We start from the raw sequence: 27,952 nt of genomic DNA, 5'->3' as shown, positions 1-27,952 counted from the left end.
CTGTTGCACCAAGCAAAACTAGCCCAGATACAGGGGGAAGCACTGAATCTTCTGAAGGCTTTGACTGCATTATACAGTATAGAGGACAGAGCTCAGCTCTCATCCCCTCAACTAATCCCAGTCAAGCCTCACTGCAGACTGGGGCATGACACGATGCTCCCTCTCCTCACAGACATGAAAAAAGAAAACTGCCAGCAAGTGCTTGTTTTGCTTTGTGTTCTTTCTGGAAGGCTGCACAGTGTCTTATTTGTTCTTGAAGCCACATTTTTGCTTGTGTCTAACAGGGTATGCAGCTACTGCTCTTGAGGGCAGCCATGTGGCTTTGGCTGCTTTCCTTCACTGTACAAGATAAACATTAATATTCTAGTGTTACAAGTTATTGTATAAAGATCTGTAGCTTATAAAAAAATACATTTAAAAATAGGAAATAGTTTAAATTAAAATACCTATTTAATCCTTTTCCTGGGGCAATAAACACTACAATTGTTTTCTTAGCATTTGTTGCATAGAGTTAATTGCATCCATTTCAGACTTGTGTATGCTTAAACTAGAGACATTTGATATTAAAGTGTGTGTTTTAACGATCAGTCCACTAGTTCACTGCCTCAGATTTTGGTTTTCTTGCAAAATAACAGATCTACCCCCCCCCCCTCAAACTGATCAGAAGTGGGGAGCAAATTTATTATACAGTAGGTCAAATAATTTAAAACAAAAGTACATTACTCAGCTTAGACTAAACCTTCAAAAGGTAATTTTTTATCACCCTCTTTAGAGCATGATGTTAATAATATAGCACTAATTTTGATATTGTCCTGAGACTCTTGGAGAAAGAGTAGTTGTGAATGAAGGTTCATGGCACAGAATCTGGCATTATTTCTGACCAAGAAAGGAGCAATGAGTAGGTGAAGGCTCCAATTGTGCTGATTTCATATGGTGACCCGACTCTCCATTCACTCCACACCGGGATTAGCTTGCTAGGCAGTGTTTAATCTGCATTTCTACACTATTTAATGCAAGTCTGTGTATAATTCTGAAAGACAGATTCTGGAAAGCTGGTAGTGATACAGAAGTCAAAAGAAGAAGTAGCAAATGTTATAAGTGACCAATATGTGATATCATTAAGCACAAACAGTGAACACATTAACCTTGGTTAAGGGTATATATTGCACTAATGTTTAGAACACGAGTATCCAACCTCAAGCCTCAATCTAGTTGTGTATTTAGGATTTCTCCAATGAATACACATGAGATTATTTGCAAGCAATTTGATCTCATGCATATTCATTGTGGGAATCCTGAAAATCTGACTTAGTGGGGGCCAGGGTTATTCACCCCTGGTTTTGCTCAGGTACTGATTCCCCTGCCACTGGAGCACTGAAGAAAGCTGCTTCTGTTAGTCTCTGCATAATGACCAAAGAATAGTGTGAAAGGAACAAAGAGCTTGGTAGATTAATACAATAACATCGTCACTCTTTATTTTACAGAATATTTTAATAATGTACAAAGCTCTCCAAAAATACATTTAGTTTCAGTGAAGGATTTTTAAATGTGGCTTCAAAGAAATAAGACCTTACCAGCTGTGCCAAATCATTGCATAATGGAAAGAGTGGTTCTGGTCCATGCATCGATTCTTAGCTGCAAAGTGTAAATGTAGCACAAGGCATCTGTACAGTGCTTGAGAAATTCAGGAACATTAAGAGCTTTCATCTTCCCTTTAAGAGCTGAAGAAGAGGAATGGAATGGGGCCCTAAGCAGGGAGAAAGATACTATAAAGGATGACTTGTTTTTGTCGTTAAGGGCTCCTTTTCCAAAGCTGTGGTAGCAATTCCTAGCACAGCAAATGTGACAAATCCGATAAGTGAATGGGTGTTGTTGAATTTGCTGCACTGGGAATCACTACTGCAGCTCTTTAAAAGGGGCCCAAGAGCTGTAAAATGCCCAAAAACTAACACTCAATGATTGAATCTATGAAAACCATATTTAGAAAAACTCAAAGCTATGCAATTTCATGTGTAGATAACAGACAATGCAGCAGTTTTACCGATGCCTGTTTTTACTATACAATTAATTTAAGAAAAGGAGCAAAACATAACGAGAATAACCTGCTAAAATTAGCAGCACTAGTTTACACGGGAAGACTTGTTCCTTGAACTTCCACCGAGACATTCTTAGTTGTTGAACGTGGTGATCTATGATGCTTAAAGTACTGTAAGAGAGAGTAATTAACATGAATGCCACTGTTCATCTCAAACATTTCAAATGCACAAAAGGAAGCAACAGTTAAACAAGTTTATTTGTGCAAGTTACTCCAGTAACAAAAGCTGTTTGCAATATCTCTTAGCCATTTTGTATTGAGACATTTGAATTAGGAAGGTAATTTCTTGCTAGTAGAGCTGCCCGATTCCAATTGATTCACCAATTTTATAAAAAAAATGGGCTCAATGATTCAGGCTAAAGAGCTGTCGAGAATCCCCTCCAGATTTGCCTACCTGCCTGTGTCCACCAAGTCCTCCTGAGCTCTCCAGTCTCTTTTCCAGGGCTTCAACAGGCCCCCAGCAGCACTTCCTCCTATATGCTGCTGGCAGCTGACTCAGAAGGCTTCCCTTTGATGTAAAACACATCAGATAGAGGGCTTCTCTCTGATGTGTTTTATGTCAGAGGGAAGCCTTCCGGGTCAACTGTTGGCAGCAAAGATCCTGCAATGGGGGAAAAAGATGTTGCAGGGGCTAGAAACCTGGGATGGGAGAATGCAGTCTTGCAATGGTGCAGTGGTCATCTGGTCAGTTTAGGCACTTTTTTGGCACTCATTAATTATTAAAACAGGTCTAGCCCTGGACGTATTCTGAAATGTTCAATTATCCCAGGACAAACAGGCAGCTATTCTCACATATGGGCGATGTCATCCACGGAGCCTGGATGTGGACAGCCTTGCAAGCAGACTTGCTTGTAGAAACTTTAGAAGTTTCGAGTCAGCCGCACCGCGCATGTGTGAGTGCCTTCCCACCCAGCATAGGGCAAGTCTCCTCAGTTTTCCGCAGAGCCGAGAAGTCAGTCTTTGATTCTCTGCGTTTAACTTTGTTACTTTGTGCCTTCTCTCATCATGGTTTGTGTTTATTTTCTTCGCGAATCGCTGTGTTACTTTCTTTCTTTACAGTTAAAAAAAAAAAAAAAGACAGACTTCTTTTAATTTTTTCTTCAGTGACTGGCGGGCCAGGCCGCGTGACCGCAGCCTGCGGGCTTCAACTTCACAGCGGATCTCTTCCCTCCTATGTCCCGGCCGGTCACGGGCTTCAAGAGGTGTAGCCACTGCCAGCGTGCGATTTCTCTCACGAATTGGGCCTGCCTATAATCCGAGCACTGGGCTACTCTTCAGCCTCGAGCCCTTAAACGTCATTGAGTTTTCTTGGAGAAATTCTTCAGCATGAACTCCTCGGTGACACTCCTTGGTGAACTCCTCGACCTCTACCTCGGTCCAGCCTTCCAGCAAGGGTCCTCCTGCTTCCACCGACCTAGAGCCTCATCAGACCGTCCTCGTTTGGATCGTCTTTAGCCTTGAGTACACCTGCTTTATCTTCCCCTGAACTCCCCTCAGGTCAGATACCGCAGCAAAAGGTTCCTGCGGTGGTCCTCAAGCTTTTCAAGACCTCCAAGTCCAAGCACATCTCCACTGCCACCTTGGAGCCTTTAGCCTCAGCAAGTGGTCCGGTTTCAGACGCGGATCCACCTTTGCATGCTTCTCTCCAGACCATGTTGAAGCAGCAATTTGTTCAGTTATTGAGCAAATATGGTTCTGCCTCGACAATGCCTCCTGTAATCCAGCCAGGGCAATCAGTCTCCCGTGAGGTCGAGTCCCTGCTTGTGCTTCGAGCTGAAGCTTCACACTCTATGCAAGGAGCAGAGTCTTTGCGAGTGTCTGGTCTGGCATCTACACACTCGATGCAAGGAGTAGATTCTTTGTGAGTGTCTCGACAAGAATCCGCACACTCCATACAAGGAGCAGAGTCTTTGGGAGTGCTTTGAGATTTCTTGATCCAAACCACTGAGGTTCGATCTACAGCTTCAAGCCCTATCCATTCACCAGCAGCGTTGCCTGTTACCATATATAGGACAAAGTTTCCTCGAGACCTGCTTCCAAGCACCACTCTCGTTGCCGATCGAGGTCTTCATCGAGACATCCATCGAGGCGCAGATCTTCTAAAGAGCAGCCTTCTTCATCTGGGCCTCAGTCTGGACCTTCCAGTTCTTTGAGGCTCCCAACTCCTCGCTCCAGGTCACCGCTTCTGGACCCTGAGGAATCATTACCTCTTCCAAGTCTCCATATTCTTTGGATTGTCACTTCTCCAGAGAGGCTTCACCTTCGTTCTCTGCTCGAGGCACCTCGAGGTCATTGAGCCCTTCTCAAGGCAAGGCTTTGGCGGATCAGCTGATGATCTGGACATTTAGTTCGATGCTGGTTCTAAATACTCTAAGGAATATTTTGAGGTCATGCATATCCCTTAACCTCCTGCAGAGTCACTTAAGCTTCCTCTTAACAAGCTTTTATCTCAAGCTTTCAAATGTTGTCTGGAGACTCCTTATGCTATACCTGCTGTTCCAGGCAAATTGGTCTCGAGGTATAGATCTCTGCCTTGCAAAGGGTTTGAGAATTCACAATTATCTCTCCAATCCCTCCTTCTGGAGTCCTTTTTGTAAGGAAACCATCATTCCAAGGTCTATGCTACTGTTCCTTCTGGAAGGGAGGGTAAGACTATGTACAAGTTTGGACGCCGTCTATATCAAGTTCCTTATTGATCTTCTTCCAGGTTTTCTGAAGAACCTGGATTTACATAGACATTTCGAGTTCTAAGACGTCACTACTACTGTCACAACTTGGATTGCCTCGATGCCTTCGAACTGTTGGCTAGGGCCACTGTTTTTCTGTAGCACTGTGCCGCTTGGCCTTGCTTCACACCATTACCATGGATCCTAATTTTCACGACCGTCTGGCTAACATTCCTTGCCAGGGCAATGGCCTCTTTCATGAATCCATACAGGCTGCCACAGGTTGTCAGAACATAAAAAAATATTTTGCTTCCATTGTCAGACCATAGTCAATGTCAGCTCCTACAAAGCCTTCACACCCTACTCCGATTTTTCAGAGGCGTTTTGCTCCAAAGCGGCTCCTTAAAAACCGCAGCATCAGAAGCAACAGAAACCTCAGCCTTCTGCTACACCTCAGGCTTCGCAGCCTTTTTGACTGTCTAAACAGAGCATACCCTCCATCGTTCTGCCTCTGTCCTTCCATTCCACAATAATCAGGGATGGACACTCTTCTTTTCACTCAGGTTCCACCAGAGCTTCCCTGAAGAGAGTATCCTTCCAATCCATTCCAGACAGCCCTTCTTCTTCAGGAAGCTAAAGCTCTGCTTCATCTCTGTGCCATCGAGGAAGTTCCCCTGGAACAGCAGAGCAGGGGTTTTTACTCCCGTTACTTCCTAGTTTCAACGAAGACAGGCAATCTGAGACCCATTTTCAATATAGATCAGAATGATTAGTTATGTTCTCTGGATCTCAAGGAGGTTTCTACTCGCATCCCCCCTCATCCGACCTCCCATTAGTATCTCAGATTTTGGGTGGGGAATCTGCAATGTGCTACCCTTTGGCCTGGATTCATCTCCTAGAGCACAGGTGTCGAAGTCGGTCCTCGAGGGCCGCAATCCAGTCGGGTTTTCAGAATTTCCCCAATGAATATGCATTGAAAGCAGTGCATGCACATAGATCTCATGCATATTCATTGGGGAAATCTTGAAAACCCGACTGGATTGCGGCCCTCGAGGACCGACTTCGACACCCCTGTCCTAGAGTATTCACCAAGTGCCTGGTGGTGGTAGCAGCAGCTCTAAGGAACCATAGTCTCCAGGTGTTTTCCTACCTAGACGACTGGCTCATCACAGATTAAACATATCAGGGGGTTTTTTAGTGACTCAATGGACTACGTGATTCCTACAAAGTTTGGGATTCAAAATCAACTTTCCCAAATCCCAACTTCAGCCCTCTCACAATCTTCAATTCATTGGAGCTGTTCTGGACACTATTCAACTCGGAACATTCCTTTGGCAACGTCTGGAAGCTCTCCTTCAACTCTGTCATGCAATGTCTTCTCGCTCTTCAATCTCTGCGAGACACATGACGATGCTACTAAGTCACATGGCCTCCACAGTACACGTGACTCCTTTTGCCAGACTTCACCTCAGCATTCCTCAGTGGACATTGGCATCTCAGTGGATGCAGGCTTGCGACCCACTCTCTCAACACATTACAGTCACTCCTTTGGTGAGACAGTCTCTCTGCTGGTGGATGCTCTCTTCCAATCTCTCCAGCGGCTTGCTGTTTCAAACACCCCCTAAGCAGAAGGCCCTCACAACAAATTCCTCGACCTACGCTTGGGGGGCTCCTCTTGATGGTCTTCGTACTCAAGGCCACTGGACCAGTATGAATAATAGGTGTCACATCAATCTGTTAGAACTCAGAGCGATCTTCTATACTCTCAAAGCTTTTCAACATCTTCTTCACTGTCATTCGGACAGACAACCTAGTTGCCATGTACTATGTCAACAAACAGGGGGGGACGGGATCTCCCTCTATTTGGCAAACTGCCTCAGTTCTGCTCTCCTCATTGCCTTGAGGCAGATGCTTTTCTACTGGAATGGATGATTCGCTTCCTGTATCCATTCTCTCTATTCCCTCTTATTCTTAAGACTCTTGTCAAGTTGAACAACGATCATGCCACCATGATTCCAATAGCTTCTCCGTGGCTGAGCCAACCTTGGTACTCCCTTCTAGTTCAACTCAGGGAGCCATACCTTCTACCAGTTTTTCCGTCTCTACTTCATCCCAACCTGCAGTCTCTGCACCTGACAGCTTGGTACCTCTCAACATAACTCTTCAGTTTTCTCAACTTGTCAGAGACATTTTAGATGCTTCTAGAAAGCCTATCACTAGACAATGCTACCATCGAACATGGCCTAGATTTTCTACGTGGTGCATCTCTCATGATAAGAAGCCTGAAGATTCCTTCTTATCTTCTGTTCTACATTATCTTTTGCACTTCTCCACCTCTGGCATCGACCGAGTCCATCTCAGTGCAATTGCTGCTTTCCACCAGCCTATTGAAGGGAAACCCCTCTCTGCTCATCTGGTGGTTTCCAAATTTATGAAAGGACTTTTCAATGTTAAACCTCCTCTCAAACCGCCTCCAGTGGTTTGGATTCTCAATGCTCAATTGATGAAGCCTCCATTTGAACCAATGTCTACAGCTCATCTGAAGTATCTCACTTGGAAAGTGGTGTTTCTCAAAGAGTCAGTGAGCTGCAGGCTTTAGTTGCTGATCCACCTTTCCATGTGTTCCATTATGACAAGGTGGTCCTTCTTACTCTTACTCTACCTAAAGTGGTTTCAGAATTTCATCTCAACCAATCTATTGTTCTTCCAGTGTTCTTTCCAAAGCCTTATTCTCACCCTGGAGAATCGGATCTTCATGCTCTGGCCTGTACATGTGCTTTGGCCTTCTACTTGGAACGCACCAAACCACAGAACTGCTCAACTTTTTGTCTCCCTCAATCCAACCAAGTTGGGACATCCAATCTCTAAGCGTCCTATCTTCAACTGGATGGCTGCTTGTATTTCTTTTGGCTATGCCGAGGCTGAACTACTTCTACAGAGTTGAGTCACAGCTCATAAAGTCAGAGCCATGGTGGCTTCAGTAGCTTTCCTCAGATCTACACCTATTGAGGAAATTTGCAAAGCTGCTACCTGGTCCTTGGATCATACTTTCACCTCTCTCTATTGTCTGGATGTATTCTCTAGACGGGATGGCCATTTTGGCTGGAGGGTATTAAAAAATGTATTCTCCTAAGTTGCCAACACTCCCACCATCTCATTCTGGTTAGCTTGGAGGTCACCCATATGTGAGAATAGGCTGCCTGCTTGTCCTGGATAAAGCACAGTTACTTACTTTAACAGGTGTTATCCAGGGACAGCAGGCAGCTATTCTCACAACCCACCCACCTCCCCAGTTGGCTTCTCTGCTAGCTATCTGAACTGAGGAGACTCGCCCTACACTGGGCGGGAAGGCACTTGTACATGCGCGGTGCAGCTGACTCGAAACTTCTAAAGTTTCTACAAGCAAGTCTGCTTGCGAGGCTGTCCGCATCCGGGCTCCGTGGATGACGTCACCCATATGTGAGAATAGCTGCCTGCTGTCCCTGGATAACACCTGTTAGGTAAGTAACTGTGCTTTATGGCAGAAAAATGTTCAAGTAAAGCTCACCCTAGTTCCTTCCACATCACACCTCTAACTTGCCCTTTTGAGATTTAGATGACCTTAATTTTTCTTGCGTAAACAAATAAAGCTAGAGAGGACCAGATACATTAAAAGTCCAAAAATCCAGACTGCTCAGGGATTGGGTCAGGCTGGATTTTCCAGATTCTCAGGCAGTACTTTTAAAATTCACCCCGTCTGTCTCACTTCTCATCCAGTGTGTCTGTACCCTATCCAGTGTCTCTCTCTGTGGCTTTCTTCCCATCATCCAGTATGTCTCTCCTCTCCCCAGTTTCCTAAGCATGACTGTGAAGATGATACTGCAGGACCATGATTCTGTGCACGTCTTGCTAAGTTTGCTGGTCCTACCCCTATTCCTGCATGGGAAAGAGTGAGACTGGCAGACCTAAGAGTGGTGTTTGCAGGAACGTGGTTAGACATCAGCGTCTATGCAGCTGTACTTAAAAAGACAAGGACAGCAGCAACGAGAGTAAGTGGGAGGGAGACAGAGAGACTGGCAGGGCGAAGGAAGCCAGGGAGAGAAAGACCTGCAGTTACAGAAAAAAGATTTGTTTTTCAGATTATCAGGTGGTCTGGATTTCCAGCATTCAGACTTTTGGACTTGCACTGTATATTAAGTGTTTCATTCACAAGACTGAACATAAGGAAACAGTACATCTTGGCCCTTGTGGGTATTCTAGGTTGCTGGTGGTTGTGCCCGTTGCTGCTGCCCTGTAATTAGAATTCCAACTGAGAAAAAAAATCTGGTCTGTCAGCTCGCTTATTGAAATGTATAGACAAGACTCTGGCAGAGCTAGAAACCTTTGCCTGGTCTTTCTTATTACCTCTTGTGTTTCTTCCAGTGTGATGTAATGGTAAGTTTCATCTTCCAGGGACTGCAGAAGTGATAAATGCAGGTGCCTACTGATATCCACAAACTGCTTGACCAACATCAACTGCTGTCTTAACATGTCATTCAAAACTAGGGTTGCAGGACTGTAAGCTGTGAGGGCTACAAAGACAGTGCAAGAGGTTTCTGTGGTTAGAAGCTTAAACCTATAAATCTGACAGTCACATCTATCATAAATAGACACTGGAAATCAGTGATGACAGGATATGAATAAAGTTCCATATTTCTGCACAATAGAAAAGATACAAAAAAAAAAAAAGAAAAATCCCCTGCCGGGCCGCTCCATAGTTATACTGAATGAACAAGACTAGTTCAAACATAAGATAAGTGCTACTATTTTTCAATTTCATGAAGGTAGCAGAGATAGAATAGCAACATTGTAGTAGCTGTTGTAGTTACATTTCTGTATTGGGAGGGAGGAGTGTTATGATGGTCCCAAACTTGTTCTCTTAGCAACACCATATGTGCAGGAGATAAAGGGCGCTGAGCATTTTTCACATCATATACTTAAGATTATAAGAAATTTTATTTTTTGATAATATATGGTATATTTTACAAGACATATGCTGGCATTTTGATAAAATTATTACTCCTGGCAGAATCCTGTGCAAACCTTCTGTTCTGCCCCTGTCCCCATTCCCTCCTTCTCCCCAGTGTAGATCAGACACCTGTGGGCTTCCAAAGGAAACAGCAGCAGTTGGCTGGCAGAGGCAGTGCTGTGGAAAACTACTTGTGGCTGGCTCTGCCAGGGCCTTCCCTCTGCCACATCACTTCCTGTAGATGGATGAGGTGACAAACGGAATGCCCTGTCAGTGCCGGCCATAAGCAGCCCATTTACAGCGCTACGTCTGCTGGCCGGCAGCCACGACTGATCTGGGAGGCCTACAGGTATGTCTGATCTCATGGAGAGTGGGGGTTGACCTGGGGAAAAGGGGAAGGGATATGGGTGTTAAGATTATAATTTGGTTGTGTGGGGGGAAGGTGGGAAGATTGATGCAAGGCCCATGGTGGGGGGAAGAAGAGGGACACAGATGCGGCACTACTAGTATGGAAGGGGGGGGAAGAGGAGGAGACACGGATGCTGCACTGCAAGTGTCAGGGGGGATAGGAGGGGACATGGATGCTAGACCTGCTAGGGGATAAGGAGAGTGGAGGGGAAACGGATACTAGACTATCAGGGGGAGAAAGGGAGGGGACATAGATACTGGACCCATAAGTAGAGGGGAAAAGGGATAAGAAGGAAACCCAGGCCAGATAGGGGGCTGAGAGAGAAAGGATGCTTGACCACAGAGAGAGGGCGAAGGAAATGCCAGACCATGGGGAGAAGGAAGGGTTTCAAGGTGCAAGCAAGAGGTGGTAGGTGAGGTGAGGAGACATGGGTGGGGGGAATGATAGAGAGGAAGAGCAGGCACAAATGCTACTATTCTATAACTCAAGCACCTGTCTGAAAATAACATTGAAACTGATGCTCCATTTAACCTGATCAACAGTCACACTCATTATCATATCATTATTGAATGCAGCATCTAATAATATAGTATTACTGCATTTACTTGCAAAGTTCCATTTTACCTACTGACCCTCTCCTATCACTTCCAGGTCTATGTCTCCTTGAAGCTGTCCACTCTAAAATGTCAACACACAACTTAAAGAATAGTGACTAAAGAAAGATTAGGTTCTTATCTAGATAATCTTGTTTCTGTTAATATACACAGGAATCCAAACATTAGGTGATCAATCTATGCTTACGAACTACTTGTAGACGGGTATCAATCACATCTTTCAGCTCTTCCTCCTTCACCAGTGAAGTTATAGCTCCTTCTTCAGTTTGTATCAAAGCAATCAAGCTCCACTGTAAGAGGAGAAAAGAGAAGGATGGGCACGGGGAACTTCCCTGGAAATAACATACATTTCTGTTCTCTGAAACTCATGAAATTCTCGACCTCAATCATTCTTCGCCTTCCCCTCAATTAAAGGATGCACCCATAAGAGATTCGTCAACAGACTTGTACCCTAACAAGCAGCCTCCAAAGATCAGAACATTCAACCTCTTACATGCACTTCAGAAAGCTCCTAAAAACTCTCCTCTTCCCCAAACAGGACCCACCTTAAATTTTCCTTGAAAAGACTCTCGACCCACTGACTATTCCATGTTGTTGCTCTAAGACTATGAACATTCCTACCTATTTATCCCCCTCCTTATAAAACCCTGCTTAACCTCCCTCTATGCAATCTATACAATTTTCAGTTCTTTCTACATTGCTGTAGTTTGCCAATGCTCCTCAGACACTTTTCCTGTAAATTGCCTCAAACCGAAAGGCTTTTGTGGTATATAAATAAAGATTTATGTTACAAAAAAGAATAATTAGCATGAACTTGCAACATAGGTGTATTAATGAACCAACCTGCAGTATGCAACTCGCACTAACACATAAGCTCAATAACTCGATACTTAATCAGTAAATTAATCATACATGTTCAATAAACTGACAGGAGAAGCACTCCAGTTCCAAACCATAGAGTTGTCCGAGGCATAAAGCAAGTGAATTGCAGAATGCACAGGGCAGGATGTATGGGACCCCTGTATATATTAACAGAAATAAGATTATCCAGGTAAGAATCTAATCTTTCATTCTGTTACATTTACATAGGAGTCCGTACATTAGGTGACGTACCAAAGCAGTGCCAGACATCTAGAAAAGGATAGATCAGCTTGCCTGCATGACTGAGGACCCAACAGTGGTGTACTCTAGAGCTCAAAAATATAAATGGGGGAGAAAAAAAAATAAAAAAAGTCAATGCTCACCAAAATAAATATGAACAAAAAATCTGTGAATGACATCAATATCTAAAAAATATGAGGAAAATAACCTCAGAATAACTCTACAGCGCCTATGTGCTAGATCAACACCTTGCAAATCATAGGTTAAAAAAAAAAACCCCTCGGTTTTTTTAAATACTTTTTTCTTAATGGTTCATATATAAACAAAACAGCCACATAGAGAAATCATACCTATCTTCATCCCAATGGTGTCCTGGACTGTTTCACTTCAAAGGCTTCATCAGAGGAGTGCATTCTCTTTAAAATCATCATTGTATATTGTCAGTGAAGCAGTTCATTATCCAGCTGACAACATTATGAGGACATTTTTCTCATATTTTTTAGATACTGATGTCAGTCACAGATTCAGTGTTCAGTTTTTTGGTCATCTCAAACTGCCACATCCACTCTGTAGAACCTTGTAAAAGGTATGGAGAGTAGACCAAGTAGCTGCTCTACACATCTCTATGGATGGAATTGCCTGGTACTCCGCCTAGGAAAATGCCACATTTCTGGTTGAACGAGCTTTGATGAAAATAGGCAGCTGTTTGCACAGCCAAAGTATGCTGACAAAATTGTCATACGAATCCATCTGGTGATATCCAGAAACCTTGGAAGCTGGTTTGGCTCTCATTTGCACTGACAGGTTAGAACAAGATGGTTGGAAAGACAAAACATATTCGTCCTTTCCAAGTACAGGCAGTCCACAGATTATTAATGCCCAACTTACATGGGACTTGTAGTTATGAACAGGGGTCCTGCTAGTCCCTTCCATGTCCCAATGTGCCCCTCTCCCTCCTTCTGTCCATTCTGTGTCCATACCTGTGTTCCGGCTTGCTCCCTCCTCCTGCTGCCTTCCAACTGCACTTGTTTCTCTTCCCAAAGCCAAAGGCAGCGGCTATTATACTTGGCTGATCTGGAAGCCTTCCCTCTGCCTTTGGCCAGGGTGTCCAGACCTTCGCTTCCCAGCTTCCTTTCTTTGGGGTTTTAGAACTAGAGAATGACACAGGGAAAAATTTTTCCCCGTCCCCGCAGGAACTCAATTTCCCTGTCCTGCTCCCCTGAGTTTTGTCACTGTCCCTTACCTGTAAGCTCTGCCTTAACCTCACAAGCCTCTTACACTTATGATTTTAAAGTGTTTGAGGCTTGTGCAGATGAGGATGGAGCTTTCAGGAATGGGGCAGGGACCGGAAAAGAACTCACAGGGACAGGATAACAAGTTCCTGCAGGGATGGGGACAAATTTGGCCCCATGTCATTCTCTATTTAGAACATAAGAACTGCCTTACTGGGAAAGTCCGGAGTTCATCAAGCCCCGTATTCTGTTTCCAACAGTGGCCAACCCAGGTCACAAGTACCTGGCAACAATCCAAAGAGTAAAACATATTTTATGCGGCATATCCTAGGAATAAGCAGTGGATTTTCCCACATTCATTTAATAATGGCTTATGGACTTCTCTTTTAAAAGTTATTCAAACTAGAAAATGACATGGGGACAGGTTTCCTTGGCAAACCATGAGAACAGGAAAAATTGCAAATGGTTCAGAAACAGGAGCAAGGCTTTTTACTGCCCCGCAGGAGTGGTAAAAAGCCTTGGCTCCCACAGTAAAAACTAAATTGCACTTGGGTCAGCATCTCTAGACCTTTCTCCCCAGCTCTCCTCTCGCAAAGTGCCTATTTTACCTTCAGGAGCCTCAGCCATGCTAAAGAGAAGAATCTTCAGATGGCCTGCTCCAGAGCCTTCCTTCTGCCAAGTCCCTACTTGATATAACTTCCTGGTTTCACAAAACCAGAGAGATCTACCGTGGACTGCCTCCGAGGAAACAGAAGTAAATCAGAGAGGCAGGCTGTGGTAGAGAGAAGAGACTGAAGCCGGAAGCAGGGCAGCATTTAGGATTCACTACTGCTACTGCCATTTGGAAAGCCCCAATGAAAAAGGTTAGCCTTGCAGAAAGGTAATTTTAATAACTTTCAGGAGGTTTGGAGGCCATTAATAGAATATTGTAATGAGTAATTATTGAATTATCATTTTTCCCTAATAGATATAATTGCAAAGTATGGGGGGGGATTTCTGATTTGATATTAAATGATTAGATTAATAGGACAGAATATATGTACTACATATTAATTAGTAGGGTTGGGAGGGAGGGTTTAAATATTATGATTTAAGTTAAATTGATAGAGAATCAAGTGATATTGTATAAGTTTAAATGTTATTTTATGATACACTTGTTGTAAGATATAAAATGAATAAAGAATTTTAAAAAAAGAAAAATGTTAGATTCATGGAAGGAGGTTGAGGAGAACAGAAGTAGAAAGGAGAAATGTTGGGCCCTGTGGAGGGAGGGAGCTAGAAATGAGGCAGGGAGAGATGGGGGAGAGATATTAGATTAGGGAAGGGCAGAGGGCGAGATGGAGGGGAGGGTGTGGCTACTGAAGGGGCAGACTGCATATCCATAGATAGTGAACTCCATCCCTCCAGTTTCTGTTATGAACACCAGTACCTTTTATCCTACAAAAAAAGCAAAAAATAAGGATCAACCTTATCCATATAACTTATGCATAGGGCTTTCTTATTTTAGATTTTACACTGATTATTTTATAACCTCAAATCCACCCACCTCTTCTCCCAGTTAGCTGGAAAGCAAGCAACTAGATTTACAATTATAGTCAGCTCTTATTAGAAGCCCTCTGTATCTGCTCAGGTCTGAACAAAGAAATAGCAGGGATAAGGTTGCACAGATACTTTAGCCATCTCAAATTCTGCATAAAGAGATACAGATCAGACAGACTACTGCTTATTAATCTCAAAATAGAAGAGAAACGTGTTTTGTTTTTACCTTCAACAGCATTGAGATTGACCACATGATTAACAATAGGAACAGGATCCGTATACGTAGCACCTAGATGTGGCCCAGGGATGGCCATGCCATCCACTGTAAGGGAGGGAGGGAAGGGAGAAAAAGGCAGTAGTGAGAAATGTTTTCAGGATAAAAATGCCAAAACTGGCGACACCTTTTTTTTTTTTTTAACTATTTGCTGTACCTGAAAGGATATTTACAATAGTTTTCCAAATACATAATAGGTTCACTGGAATTAATTCTAATCTACAGAAATGACCTTGACAGGCAAGTGACAAATACAGACTTTCAAATTGTGCTGCATCCACCTGTCAGACGAATCAGAGATAAACATCCACCCAGCCTCACCATCAGAACCGATTTCACCTAGTTCATACTGTTGTGTGTTAGCACCTCAGGCAGAATTACATGCCCGTTTGTTCACATCTAGTTTCTCTTGACAGATGTGCAGAGCTCACATTAATATATTGCAGTGTCTCTCAAACTTTTTTAGCTCCAGCACACTAAACGAAGCAAATATTTTTTGTGGCGTATTATAAAACCAACAAAAAATTAAATTTGAGAGGTATTTATTTAAATTTCTTTATGCAACGTCTGGGTAATTGTAACAACAATGAAACTAATACAGTTGACAATAGAATTGCTAATCCATGCGATGGATGTGTTTGTTTTTGAGTGCAAATTAACTCAAAAGGTGGCTCGATAGTCAACAAGCAAACACACATTTCATCATCCATCTCCAGTCCTCTTTTTTTCAATTTAATTTTTGTCAGAGCTGAAAATCCAAGTTTGGTAAGACAAGAAGATCGAAACAGTAACAAAGCAATTGATTGCTTTGTTGCCCAAGTTAGGATAACTACTATATAAAAAATAAAATTAAAATTACTTGCCATTAGCTTTCAAAACAAATCCAAGGACCAGTCACGTCAAAGAATGATGCTTATCTGGGTGGTTGTATCCTTACACACACACACAGACACTCATTACAAGACAGACTCTTGCGTATACGATGTACATGTCATCTATTCTAGTGTATACTTATGAAGGGAATTTTTTTTAAATAAAGTACAATTCTGAAATCTCTCGTGGCACACCTGGAATTTCTTCGGGACACATCACCATGCTGTGGCACACAGTTTGAGAGACACTGATGTATTGATTTCTCTAGCACATTTTTGGGACGTCGGTCTAGTGGTCCTCAAGAGAAGGGGCAATATTCCTTAGACAAACTATTTAAATTTGGAATTAGTTCAAGACCTATGATTATATTGCTTCGCCCTCACTGAAGTCAAAGAAATAATGCTGCATGAATTTTTTTTAAAGTTGTACAGTAATGTCTTGCTGCGATTTGAAAAGGTCTGACAGTTGCCAAACTCTAGAGATAGCATGACAAATTTTTATATAACGTATCAAATCCTAAGATCTCAGAATGGTTCACAGAGACAATCAAAAATTCCAATACAGATGACATATTAAAATTAGCATCCAATAAAATTGACACTTGTGTTGAAACAAGCATCCCATGTATTAGTCCAGGGTTTCAGCCCCAAGTTCTTACACGTCTGTTGTTTGAAATGTGATGCCCCTAACAGCTCAGACTTGTGACAGTTGCCATTTTTCAACTGACTTTTTCAAATTAGAATAGAGATAGGGACTGTGTTCTATGTTTATGTAATGATTGATTTTGTAATGGAGAATCTTTAGCTGTATGTATAAATTATGGTTCATTGAGATTTGAATGTTTTATTGTTTTGTCATTAGAATGTTTTTTTATAGAGGAGATGTAGTTTGTTATAACATTTATGAAGAAAAAAGAAAAAAAAAATTTAACTTTTGTTCTTAATCTTTCCTTTTCTATTTTTAATGGAGTTCTTTTCTTGATGAATGGAAACTGCTTGGATCCTTTTAGGCTGTTATGCGGTATATAAAGTTTTTAATAAACAAACATTAACATATTTAGATAACAGCTCAAGGTATGGCTATTCTCAAATGAGTAACTCAAATGAATTGTTTTGGTCTCATCTATAGTACCTGTGTGTTTTTGCTGTTTGTTTATTGTTCTCTGCACTGGATGTGATAGTTAAGCTAGATCTTTCTAAATAAATAAACAAACCGGGTTTAACTAATCCCAGAAGACATGTGAATTTCAATTGGCAGCCAGAGTAAGCTGCAAAAACGTAGTTTTGGAAAATTACCACTTACTATTGGACCAATGATAAGTGAATCCAGGATCTGTTGTCTGTACAGCTGCCTCTCTGGCTGTTCCTTTTCTCACATCCTCAGCCCAGCGTACAGCAGGTTGAAGGGGCTGGGCTGCCCTTTTGGAAGCTAGTGAGGAGTCTTTGTATTTCCTGGACTTGGCAGCAAAATTACCTACTGTATCATCTGAGTGAGATGTGGTATAGTCTTTGTTCTTGGGATCACTCAGAGTGGTGGATTTTTCAAAATCCTCTGAATACGCAGAATGAACACCATCGGTGGTGGAAGAATCAAGTTTTGAAGGTTGCTCTTTGGTGATGGACACGATCGAGTCTCCATTCAAATGTTCTGAGATTTCTGTTTCTTCATCTCTGCTACTTGGGCTTTCACCGTCACTAGAAGGGTATTTTTCTTTTAAACAAGCTATAGTTTGGGGCTGTTTAGGGAATTTCTTTACAATCGGTGAAACTGGCTTTGGTTCCTCACTTGGCAGTGTAGCATTTGTATCCTTTTCTATCTGTGGTATTAAAACAATTATGAGTCATTCTTTAAGAATAGAGCAAAACAACAGAACATATTTCTTTTCATCCATGCCAAACCAGTACAGATGAGTGCCAGCAGGTGGAGCCAGAGGAAAACAGCTCAGAGCGGTAGGGGTTACATTGGTTACTTCACTTGCTTGTTACAATTATTGGCATGTATTAACTTATGTCAGGCTATAAAAATAATAGCATAATAGTATAAAAGAAAAAAAGAAGAAAATTATATAAAAAAGCACAATGAAAAGCAGAAATTGATTGAAACAGTATAACATATGCTAAGACTGGATGACAAGCTCCGCGAGGGGGGTAAACAAACACTCCCCATTAGAGCTTCACATCTCTGAGCTTAGGGGAACTATATCAATCGAAAGCTGTTTTTTAGTGTTTTTAGTTTTCTTCTAAAAAAAACAGGAGATACGTTGTGTGCAATTAAATATATTGATATACATATTTTGTATGCTGTTTTATATCTCCTACATTTAAACTCACCAGTATCCTGTTCAGTAATTCGTTGACAAAGATGGATATAGGACAGAAATGAAGGATAAGGGGGATAAGAAGTCCTTGGAAACAGAGTTAAGAGCACAGACAGAAGGAAGTGTAACCAGAGACTGAGAAAAGATGAGTAGAAAAATAAAATCACCAGACAAAGGTAGGAAAAGTGATTTTATTTCCAATTTAGTGACTGAAATGTGTCCGTTTTCAGAATTTATATCTGCTGTCTATATTTTGCACTGTTCAGGAAGAAATGTATCTGTTTCTTTGTTGTTGTACTTCATGCAGTCTGGCATTTTAGGGTTTCATTTGTGTATATTAGGACTTTTAGTTTGTGGTCCTGTATTTGCATAGGGTTTATCTGTGTTCTGCAGATGTGACCATGGCCAGATGTTCTGGTGGGAATGAATGTCATGAAGAATTATTGGTGTCGTGGCCTTAAGTAAGAAGATATTTGTCAGCAGATTGTCCGGGTTTTGGAAAGCCCCAAGCTCAGGGCCGTGTCTGGAGGGCCTTTGTACATGTGCGGATGTCGACGTGAGATGCATGTGCAGAGGTCCTTTAGATGCAGGCTGGAGCTCAAGGAAGGAGACACAAAATTTGTGTAGGGACGAGGCCACGTGTCCTTTTTTTAAAGAGGAAATTTTTTAACCTTACTGCAGGTTTAAACCGAAACTATGCTGAACAGCCCCTACTTCCTCCCTCACTGGACCCATTGTTGGTGGCAGCCCCTCTCCTGAACCTAACGTGTCACTGGTGGCTAGCGAGGACATGAATGTTCCCCACTTAATCCTCCTGTACCAGCTCCAATGTCAAAATGGCTATTGTGACATCCAGTATCAGCCTTATGAAACTAGTTGGAGGTCCCAGAAGCCATTTTGATGCAGGAGTACGTAGGAATCACTAACAACATGATAGCCACCAACAACATGGTAGCCCAGGAGGGGGAGCTGCTGCCAACAGGTGGGTCCATCAGGGAGGCTGAAGCCAAAACAAGTTCAAACATGAATTTTGGGCTAGTTTTGGCATTGACAATAAAACCAGAACCTAAATTCATTCAGGTTCTAGTATGGCTGATATCTTCATCTTGGAAATTAGAAGGCACCAAGGTTTTTGACAGCCCCACCTTAAGGCATACAGAATTTATTTTACATTTTCAAACGTGAAGCGATTTTCCTTGCCATACTTTTTTTCCCATTGCATGGGAGTATAATACCACATATAAAGAGATTATGTACTTACTCTGGTAAGCTCTTTTCCAGTACATAGGTGAGACATTCTAGACAGATGGGTTATTTCCCCATAGCCACATGCTGCTGCAGAAGGAATCCACTTCGGATTTTTCACTGCCTCTGCTGTACTTCACTGGGTTCTCTAGCTCCACCTACAGTTAGTACCCAAGCACTGAGAGCCACCCCAATACACATGAAGTAGAGGCACCTGTAGCAACAGGCATAAACCAACTGTTCTTCTCAAGAATAAACTCAACAATAACGTTAACCGCCAACACAGGCTGCAAAGGACAGCAGAAACTGCTCCCATATAAAACTGAAACATATATACAATTCTTCCCAGCCCCCAAGGGCTGACAGGCATCCAAGAATCAACTCGGAGAAGTATAAATAGATTGAAACAGTAGACAGGTGCTGGAAGGACTGGGCAAGAGTCTAGAATGTCTCACCTAGCGACTGGAAAAGGGCTTACCAGGGTAAGCACATAATCTCTTACCAGTGCAATAGGTGAGACATTCTAGACAGATAGGATGTACAAAAGCAGTCCCCAAAAAGCTAGGGCAGACTTGCTGCGCTGACCCTGAAGACCAAGGACCCAAAGACAGAGTCCTGTCTGGCTGCCACATCCACTTCTATAAAACTTTGCAAATGTGCGAAGAGAAGACCACGTTGCCACCCTGCAAATCTCTGCACGGGAGACAGCTCAAACTGCAACCCATGAAGAAGCCACCCTCATGGAAAAATGCACCTTGATGGAAACATAAGACTGTTTCCCAGAAATAATTTAGGCTGACGAAATGGCTCTACAGATCCATTTGGAAATCATGGCCTTGGAAGAGAGAGACCCCCGCTTAACTGAATGAGTCAGCACAAACAAATGGTCAGAGAAACGAAACTTGTGAGTGACTTCTAGATAATGCACAAGAATTCTGTGCACATCCAGTTTCTTCAGCAGTCTATCATGTATCCTGGAACCAGTAGGCTGAAAGGCAGGCAAACACTTCCTGATTACCATGGAAAGCTGAAACCACCTTCAGCAGGAAGGAAGGAACTGTCCGAAGGGAAACCCCAGTCTCTGAGATATGGAGGAACGGTTCTCTGCAAGACCGAGCCTGTAGTTCCAACACACGTTGCCTCAAAGGAATGGCAACCAGAAAAATGGTCTAGAACAGGGGTGTCCAACCTGCGGCCCAAGGGCCGCATGTGGAACCTGTGAAGTATTTTGTGCAGCCCCAGTCGAGGGTGATGAAGTGTTTTCCTCTGCTGCCCCCGGGTGTTTACCATCTTGCCGGCTCCCTTTTCTGTCTTGCTGCAGCGTTTGCGCATTTGTGCGGCCCTAGAAACATTTTTTTTGGCCAATGCGGCCCAGGGAAGCCAAAAGGTTGGACACTCCTGGTCTAGAGTGTCAAGTCCAAGAAGGAAGCATCTCAAAGGGGCTCAAAATGAGCCTTGGGAAGGCTAGACTGCACCAGGTAAAGGTCCCTGGAAGGGAAAGGTTGCTTAACTAGTGGTCCCCTTTAGAAATCCAGCGACAGCAGGATGAGAAGCCAACAAGGACTGATGCTCCTGGGATCTAAAACAAGAGAGCCCGGACATCTGGATCTGAATAGAAGCCACAGTTAGGTCTTTATCCAGCCTAGCCTGAAGAAAGGTGAGAAACAGCGAGCTTAGAGCTGAATAAGGGTCCACTTGGTCCTAGGAGCACAAACTTTGGAAGGCCTTACATGCCATAGCATAAGCCAAAACCATGGACGACTTCTTAGACTTGAGAAGAGTATCAACAACCATAGCAGAATATCCTCTGTGCGGTCACAAGCCATGCCATAAGAGCAAAGGGACCCGGATCCTCCAAGGACACTGGACTCAGCGGGAGAATGTCCAGAAGGGTGCTCAGTTGAAGGCTGCAACTCCTGCGCAGACACAGCAGATCTGCCAAATGGCTCTGAGCTGCAACTGGTTGATTGACCATTTTCACTGAGAGGATGTCCAACTCTCTGGAACATGAGAACGACTGGAAAGGGTTCTCCAGCCCTGAAGGCTGGCATCTGACCTCACCACGATCCAGGAGGCAATGTGTAGCAGTACGCCCTTGCGGAGTGATTTCAGGACAAGCTACCAGCTATGCTAGCTTGGGCTTCCAGAGACAAAGGTAGACAGGCCTGCAAGGCATCCCTGTGGAGCTCAGCGAGAGAGCAAAGCATGCTGAAGAGGATGCATGTACACCCTCACCCAAGGAACCATGTTGAGCGTGGCAACCATGGATCCCAGAAATTGAAGATAATCCCATGCTGACAGATCCGGCTGCTCTAGAAGGGAAGAAATCTGGGCACACAGTTTCTGCCAGCGGGCTTCCAGTAGATAGACGTGGCCCACAGCCAAGTCAAAGAGAACTCCTAGATAGTCCAGTGATTGTGTGGGCGTCATATGACTCTTCCTGAAGTTGACAATGCAGCCCAGGTCCTCTAGCACCTCAAGGAAGGGTGAACTTGGAGACCCATTTTTGTATGCAAGCTACCATGACAACCATCATCCAGGCCGCCATCGCCGTACATGAAGAAGGACATAGTACTACTCGAAAGGGTCCAGAGAAGAGCAACTAAAATGGTTAAGAGGCTGGAGGAGTTGCTGTACAGTGAGAGATTAGAGAAACTGGGCCTCTTCTCCCTTGAAAAGAGGGGACATGATCGAAACATTCAAGATACTGAAGGGAATAGACTTAGTAGATAAAGACAGGTTGTTCACCCTCTCCAAGGAAGGGAGAACGAGAGGGCACTTTCTACAGTTGAAAGGGGATAGATTCCATACAAATGTAAGGAAGTTCTTCTTCACCCAGAGAGTGATAGAAAACTGAAACGCTCTTCCGGAGTCTGTCATAGGGGAAAACACAAAGTTGGACAAGTTCCTGCTCAACAGGAAAGTACGCAGGTGAAGCTGGGCTCATTTAGAGCACTGGTCTTTGACCCAGGGGCCGCTACATGAGCGGACTTCTGGGCACGATGGACCACTGGTCTGACCCAGCAGCAGCAATTCTTATGTTATGTATAAGGCAGAGCCGAGAACTGGTAATGCTGTTCCAGAACATGAAACTGCAAACACTTGCGGTGGGCCAGAAGAATGGAAATGTGCAAATATGTCTCCATGAGATCCAGACAGGCAAGAAACTCTCCTGGGGCCACTGCTGCAATGACTGAATGCACATCCTCCATTCAAAAGCATGGAATCTTGAGAGCCACATTCACGAGCTGAATATCCAGAATAGGCCTCCAATATTCTGAGCCTTTCTTGGTCACAAGAAAGTATATAGAGTATCATCCTGAATCCGAGTGTTTGGGTGGTTCCGGTTCAATAGCATGAATATCCAGCAAGCGCTGAACTGTGGTTTGAACCCTGAGCGCTTTGACCGGGCAACCTCTAGAACAGTCCACCAATCTGGCCGAGGTTGGGCAAATTCCAGCTTGTGGCACAACCGAATAATGTCCAAGACCCACTTGTCGGACGTAATGCGCATCCAGGTGGAAAGAGAAACAGAGCCGGCCCTCTATCTGAAGATCGGCATCTCTCAGATTGGCACCATTGTGCCTCTTCCGCAGAACTGGAGGTGGAAGGCTGGGAACGCCTGTAGCCATTATTACTGTCTTTGGTTGCCCTGTAAAAATATCTGACATGGCACTTGCATATGGTCGGGATTGCTGTTAGCCACAAAAATTAGAACAACCAGGACCCCTGGAGGGTCTGAGTCTGCTATCAGGCAGAGTCTTAGGGCGACAGTCCATCACCGAATTCATAAGGGTAACCAGACCTTTGCCAAGATGACTAAAATTTGCTTTTCTTAGGCTGCGAAGGGTCCGCCACCTGTCAAATGGAATATCCAGCTGTGCTGAGCCCCAAAAGCAACTAAGACCACCCTGCCAGGCTAGCTGAGCATTTGGTCACCTACTTCAGCAGGGGAGAGGCCAAGCTGGATGCTGCCCCCCCAACCCCCCTGGCTGCACCACGGGGCACATGATGCAAGAACATTCTAAAAATGCTAAATTTACGCAATCCTGGCAAGAATCCACATGAATCCAGCAAGTTTCAGGGTGGAATTTGCAGGTCTGAAGAAGCAGAGAGCTTCAGAAAAAAAACCAACCAAATCCAATCTCGTTACAAATCCAAGATGGCCGCAGTCAAAACTTTGCAACAAAATCGTGACTTTTTTCAAACTTCCCAAATTCTAAAAATAGTGATTTTAGGATTTTTCAGGAGGGGGGAACATTCAGAAATACTCAAAATCCCAAGGTGAAAGGAGTTAGGAATTGAAAGCACTCTCAAAGAGGTGGGCTTTTAACTGGGCCTTGAACATTGCCTAAGACGGAGCCCATCGTAGGGATTCGAGCAGCTTGTTCTAAGCATATGATGCAGCAAGGCAGAAGGGGCAGAGTCTGAAATTGACAGTTGACGAGAAGGGTACAGAAAGGAGGGACTTACCAGCTGAGCAGAGCTTATGGGGGGGGGGTGTTCATAGGGGGAGATAAGTGAAAAGAGATAGTGAGAGGCAGCTGAGCAAGTGCATTTGTAGGTCAGTAAGAGGAGTTTGAATTGTATTCAGAAACGGATGGGAAGCCAATGAAGTGACTTTAGGACAGGGGTAACTTGAGTATAGCAGCTCTCCCAGAATATAAGTCATGCAGCCGAATTCTGGATGGATTGGAGGGGAGCGAGATGGCAAGCGGAAGGCCTGAGAGAAGCAAGTTGCAGTAGTCTATGCGCGAGGTGATGAGGACATGGATAAGTGTTTTGGTAGTGTGCTCAGAGAGGAAGGGTCGAATTTTGGTAATATTATAGAGGAAGAAGTTGGCTCTTTCTCATTAATCCATGTTTATGTATATGTTCTAATTGTGTCCTTTATAATAGTCTTTACCATTTTGCCTGTCACCAACGTCAGATTGGAACCCTTTTTAAAAATCAGGATTATATTGGCTACCTTGCAGTCTTCCGGTACTATGCTGGATTTTAAAGAAAAATTACTGTTCAATTTGTCAAATTAACCCATTCATCGGAAATTGAATACTATTTCTGGAACTGGTAACTCCCCACATCTTCCTCAGTGAAGACCGAAACAAAGAATTCATTTAATCTCTCAGCTATAGCCTTGTCTTCCCTGAAAGTCCCTTTTACCCCTTGGTCGTCTAGCGATCCAACTGATTCTCTTCCCATCATCTTGCTTTTACTATACTTAAAAATGTTTTACTGTGTGTTTTTGTTTCCAGCGCAATCTACTTTTCAAGGTCTCTCTTTGCCTTCCTTATTAGCACCTTTCATTTGACTTGCCATTCCTTTTGCTGTTTACAGTTATTTTCAGTCGGATCCTTCTTCCACTTTCTGAAGGATTCTCCTTTGGCACTAATAGCTTCTTTCACGTCACTCGTTAATCATGCCGGCTGCCGTTTAGTCTTCCTTCCTCCTTTTTTTAATACATAGAATATATCTAGTCTGTGCTTCCAGGATGGTATTTTTCAATAACATCCACACCTGATGTAAATTTTTGACCTTTGCAGTTGATCCTCTAAGTTTCTTTTTTACCTTTTCTCATGTCATCACAGTCTCCTTTTTTAAAGTTAAATGCTGTTCTATTGGATTTCCTGTGTGAACCTATTCCAGGGATTATGTCAAAACTGATCATGTTATGATCACTGTTATCAAACATCCATAGCACCATTACCTTCTGCACCAATTCATGCACTCCACTAAGAACTAGGTATAGAATTGCTTTGCTTCTTGTTAGTTCGTGAATCAGCTGCTCCATAAACCAGTCCTTGATTTCATCAAGAAATTTTATCTCCCTAGCATGCCCTGATGTTACATTTACCCAGTCAATATCAGGGTAGTTGAAATCGCCCATTATTACTGTGTTACCCAGTTTATTAGACTCCCTAATTTCTGATAACATTTCAGCATCTGTCTGTTCATCCTGGTCAGGCAGATGGTAGTACACTTCCGTCACTATCCTTTTCCCCTTTACACATGGAATTTCTACCCATAGTGATTCCAAGGTGTGTTTCTGATCCAGTAGAATTTTCATTCCATTTGATTTAAGGGCCTCCTTAACATATAATGCTACGCCTCCACCAATTCAATCCACCCTATCACTGCAATATAGTTTGTACCCCAGTATGACAGTGTCCCATTGGTTTTCTTCCTTCCACCAGATCTCAGAGATGCCTATTATATCTATCTTTTCATTTAGTCAATATATTCTAACTCTCTCATTTTGTTTCTTCGGTTTCTTGCATTTGCATACAGACATTTCAAACAATGTTTGTCATATCTATTTACAATTTGCTCAGCAGTTGGCATGGATGATTTGCAATCTTTAAGATAAGCCTGCTCTGTATTTAAAGAAACCTGGTCTCGTACTGCAAACTCACTATCGGGATGCTCTATCTTTCCTTTTATGATATCTTTTAAAGATACCTTCCAAACCATACTCTTTTGAGTGATACCTTCCCCCAGTTTCTAGTTTAAAAGCTGCTCTCTGTTCTTTTTAAATGTCGACACCAGCAGCCTGGTTCCACCATAGTTAAGGTGGGGCCCATCTTTGCCCCCCTTCCCCAGTATGTCGCCCACTTCCTAACAAATCTAAAACCCTCCTACCTGCACTATCGCCTCATCCACACCTTGAGACTCCGGAGCTCTGCCTGTCTCTTGGGTCCTGCACGTGGAACAGGAAGAACTTCTGAAAATGCTACTCTGGAGGTTCTAAATTTTAACTTCCTACCTAAGAGCCTTAATTTGGCTTCCATAACCTCTCTACCACATTTCCTTATGTCCCTGGTACCCAAATGTACCAAGACAGCAGACTCCTCTCCAACAATGTCTTTGTATTGAGTTCAACAGAAAAGAAAATGCATTTCTGGTTGTATTTCTCCAGTGTTGAAGTACTTGCTCACCTTAGCTGGTGGGGGATCCCCAAGCACCACAGACTGTTGACATAGCTTGAGGGTCCTCATCAGCTAGAGTATTTATATTTTATATTTACATTATTTACATTAGGGGTCACGTGATGTGTTGAGCCGAGCAAGACGTGCTCTGCTCAAGCTCCGGGGCTCCGGGTCCTCCTTTGTCCAATCGTGAGCGGTTTTTTTTTTGTTTAACTCCCTTAACTGTTCGTTGGACTTGTCTATGGACCACTTCGTTCAGCCTGCCAGCCCGATAATGAGCGGCAAAGCGACTCGAGGGACTAAAGATCGGGAGGCGCGCCTGCAGCGCACTGACCCCAAGATGGCGACGGGGACACCGGACTCGGGCTCTGAACTCTCGTTGTCAGCGGCGCACATTGCAGCTCTCTCTGCTTCGGTGGTGCGGGCCTTAGATGCCCGTTTTGAACAACTCTCGGGCCAGCTTACATCCTTGGAGTCTCTGGTCTCGGAAACAACTCGACAGACTGGGGAACTGGAATCCCGTGTGGCGCACGTGGAGGAGGCCCACTCTGCATCGGCGGCGGACCTGACCTCCCTTAAGGCGCAAATAGCACGACAGGCGGACAAAATCGAGGACCTCGAGAATCGCTTGAGACGGGATAATCTTCGTCTTATTGGCCTGCCTGAGACGGTGTCTGACTCCCGGCTGCATACCACCTTAGAATCCTGGCTTCGTATAGCTTTACCTCTTCCTGAAGGTATGGGAATCTTGCGGTTAGATCGTGTCCACCGCCTTGGGAGGCGTAATGAAGATCACACTAGAGCCCGGGTCACTATTTTCAAGGTCCATAACTCCGCACATAAAGTGGAGTTAATGAAACAATACCGCCAAAAGGGCAACCTTCTTACCTTTGAGGGAATACAGGTTCGTCTTTTCCAGGATTACTCTCCAGCACTGCAGGAGCGCAGGAGGCATTTTTCCAGAGTTTGCTCCGCTCTCTTTGATCGCCAGCAACGTTTCCAGTTACTCTACCCAGCACAATTGCGGATCTGGACTGCTGCAGGGTGGAAGAGTTATACCTCAGTGGATGATGCTCAGGCTTATTTGGATTCTCTGCCGAGGGAGGCTGGACCTTCCTCGGCCCCCTGAGGCCTTCCTTTCTGTGCTGGTATTTATGTTCCTGGGGTGCCTAGACCTGGCGCTGCTTGAAAGAGGAGCTTGGATTATTCCCGGCTGACCTGGGGGCTTGACGCTGAGCCGCTCTCCCTCCTTGGACACGGAATCACAGTTGTACCTGGTTGTTGGCTTGTTGCCTGTTATATCTTGTGGACCCTTTTGTTGTTTGTCGTTTGGAGGCCAGCCTGATGGTTCAGCTTGAACTTGGAGTTCTGTTTTTTGGGTCCGGGCTCTAGCCCCAATAGCCCCTGCTGCTGTTGAATAACTGGGGTATTTTCTGATGGCCCTTATTTCTGCATACTCGGAACGCTTGGCACTCAGTTGTTGGCCAGGATCTGTGTTGCTTCAGATTTGGTTGATGCTGACTTTACCTGGCGTGGATCCACCTGTGGAGCTGAGTCCTGTGGCAATCTTCCAGACTTTGATTATTTGGATCTTCTGAACCGTTGGACTCTTTGGATATATAGACCTTCTACATTATGTTTTGTGTGGATGCGGTGTGGTCTTGTGTGTTTGGG

The 27,952-nt window shown here is 43.8% G+C and overlaps 1 protein-coding gene across 1 annotated transcript in view; it reads right to left on the bottom strand.

The window, feature by feature from the left end:
• Positions 1–1,445: 1,445 nt before the first annotated feature.
• The window catches only part of C8H19orf44 (chromosome 8 C19orf44 homolog), a 73,866-nt gene continuing 47,359 nt past the window's right edge, over positions 1,446–27,952 (bottom strand). The window contains exons 6-9 of the mRNA XM_033956497.1: positions 17,093–17,606; positions 14,870–14,965; positions 9,145–9,311; positions 1,446–2,206 (exon numbers count right to left, since the gene is read on the bottom strand). Of these exons, the coding sequence (XP_033812388.1) occupies positions 2,126–2,206; positions 9,145–9,311; positions 14,870–14,965; positions 17,093–17,606 (858 nt within the window). The 3' untranslated portion in view covers positions 1,446–2,125. The remainder of the gene's footprint in view (positions 2,207–9,144; positions 9,312–14,869; positions 14,966–17,092; positions 17,607–27,952) is intronic.

Source organism: Geotrypetes seraphini, chromosome 8, assembly GCF_902459505.1.
Source record: "Geotrypetes seraphini chromosome 8, aGeoSer1.1, whole genome shotgun sequence".
In the NCBI taxonomy this organism is placed as follows: domain Eukaryota; kingdom Metazoa; phylum Chordata; class Amphibia; order Gymnophiona; family Dermophiidae; genus Geotrypetes; species Geotrypetes seraphini.
The sequence above is the reverse complement of the archived record's forward strand: the minus strand, read 5'-3'. Positions and strand labels throughout refer to the sequence as shown.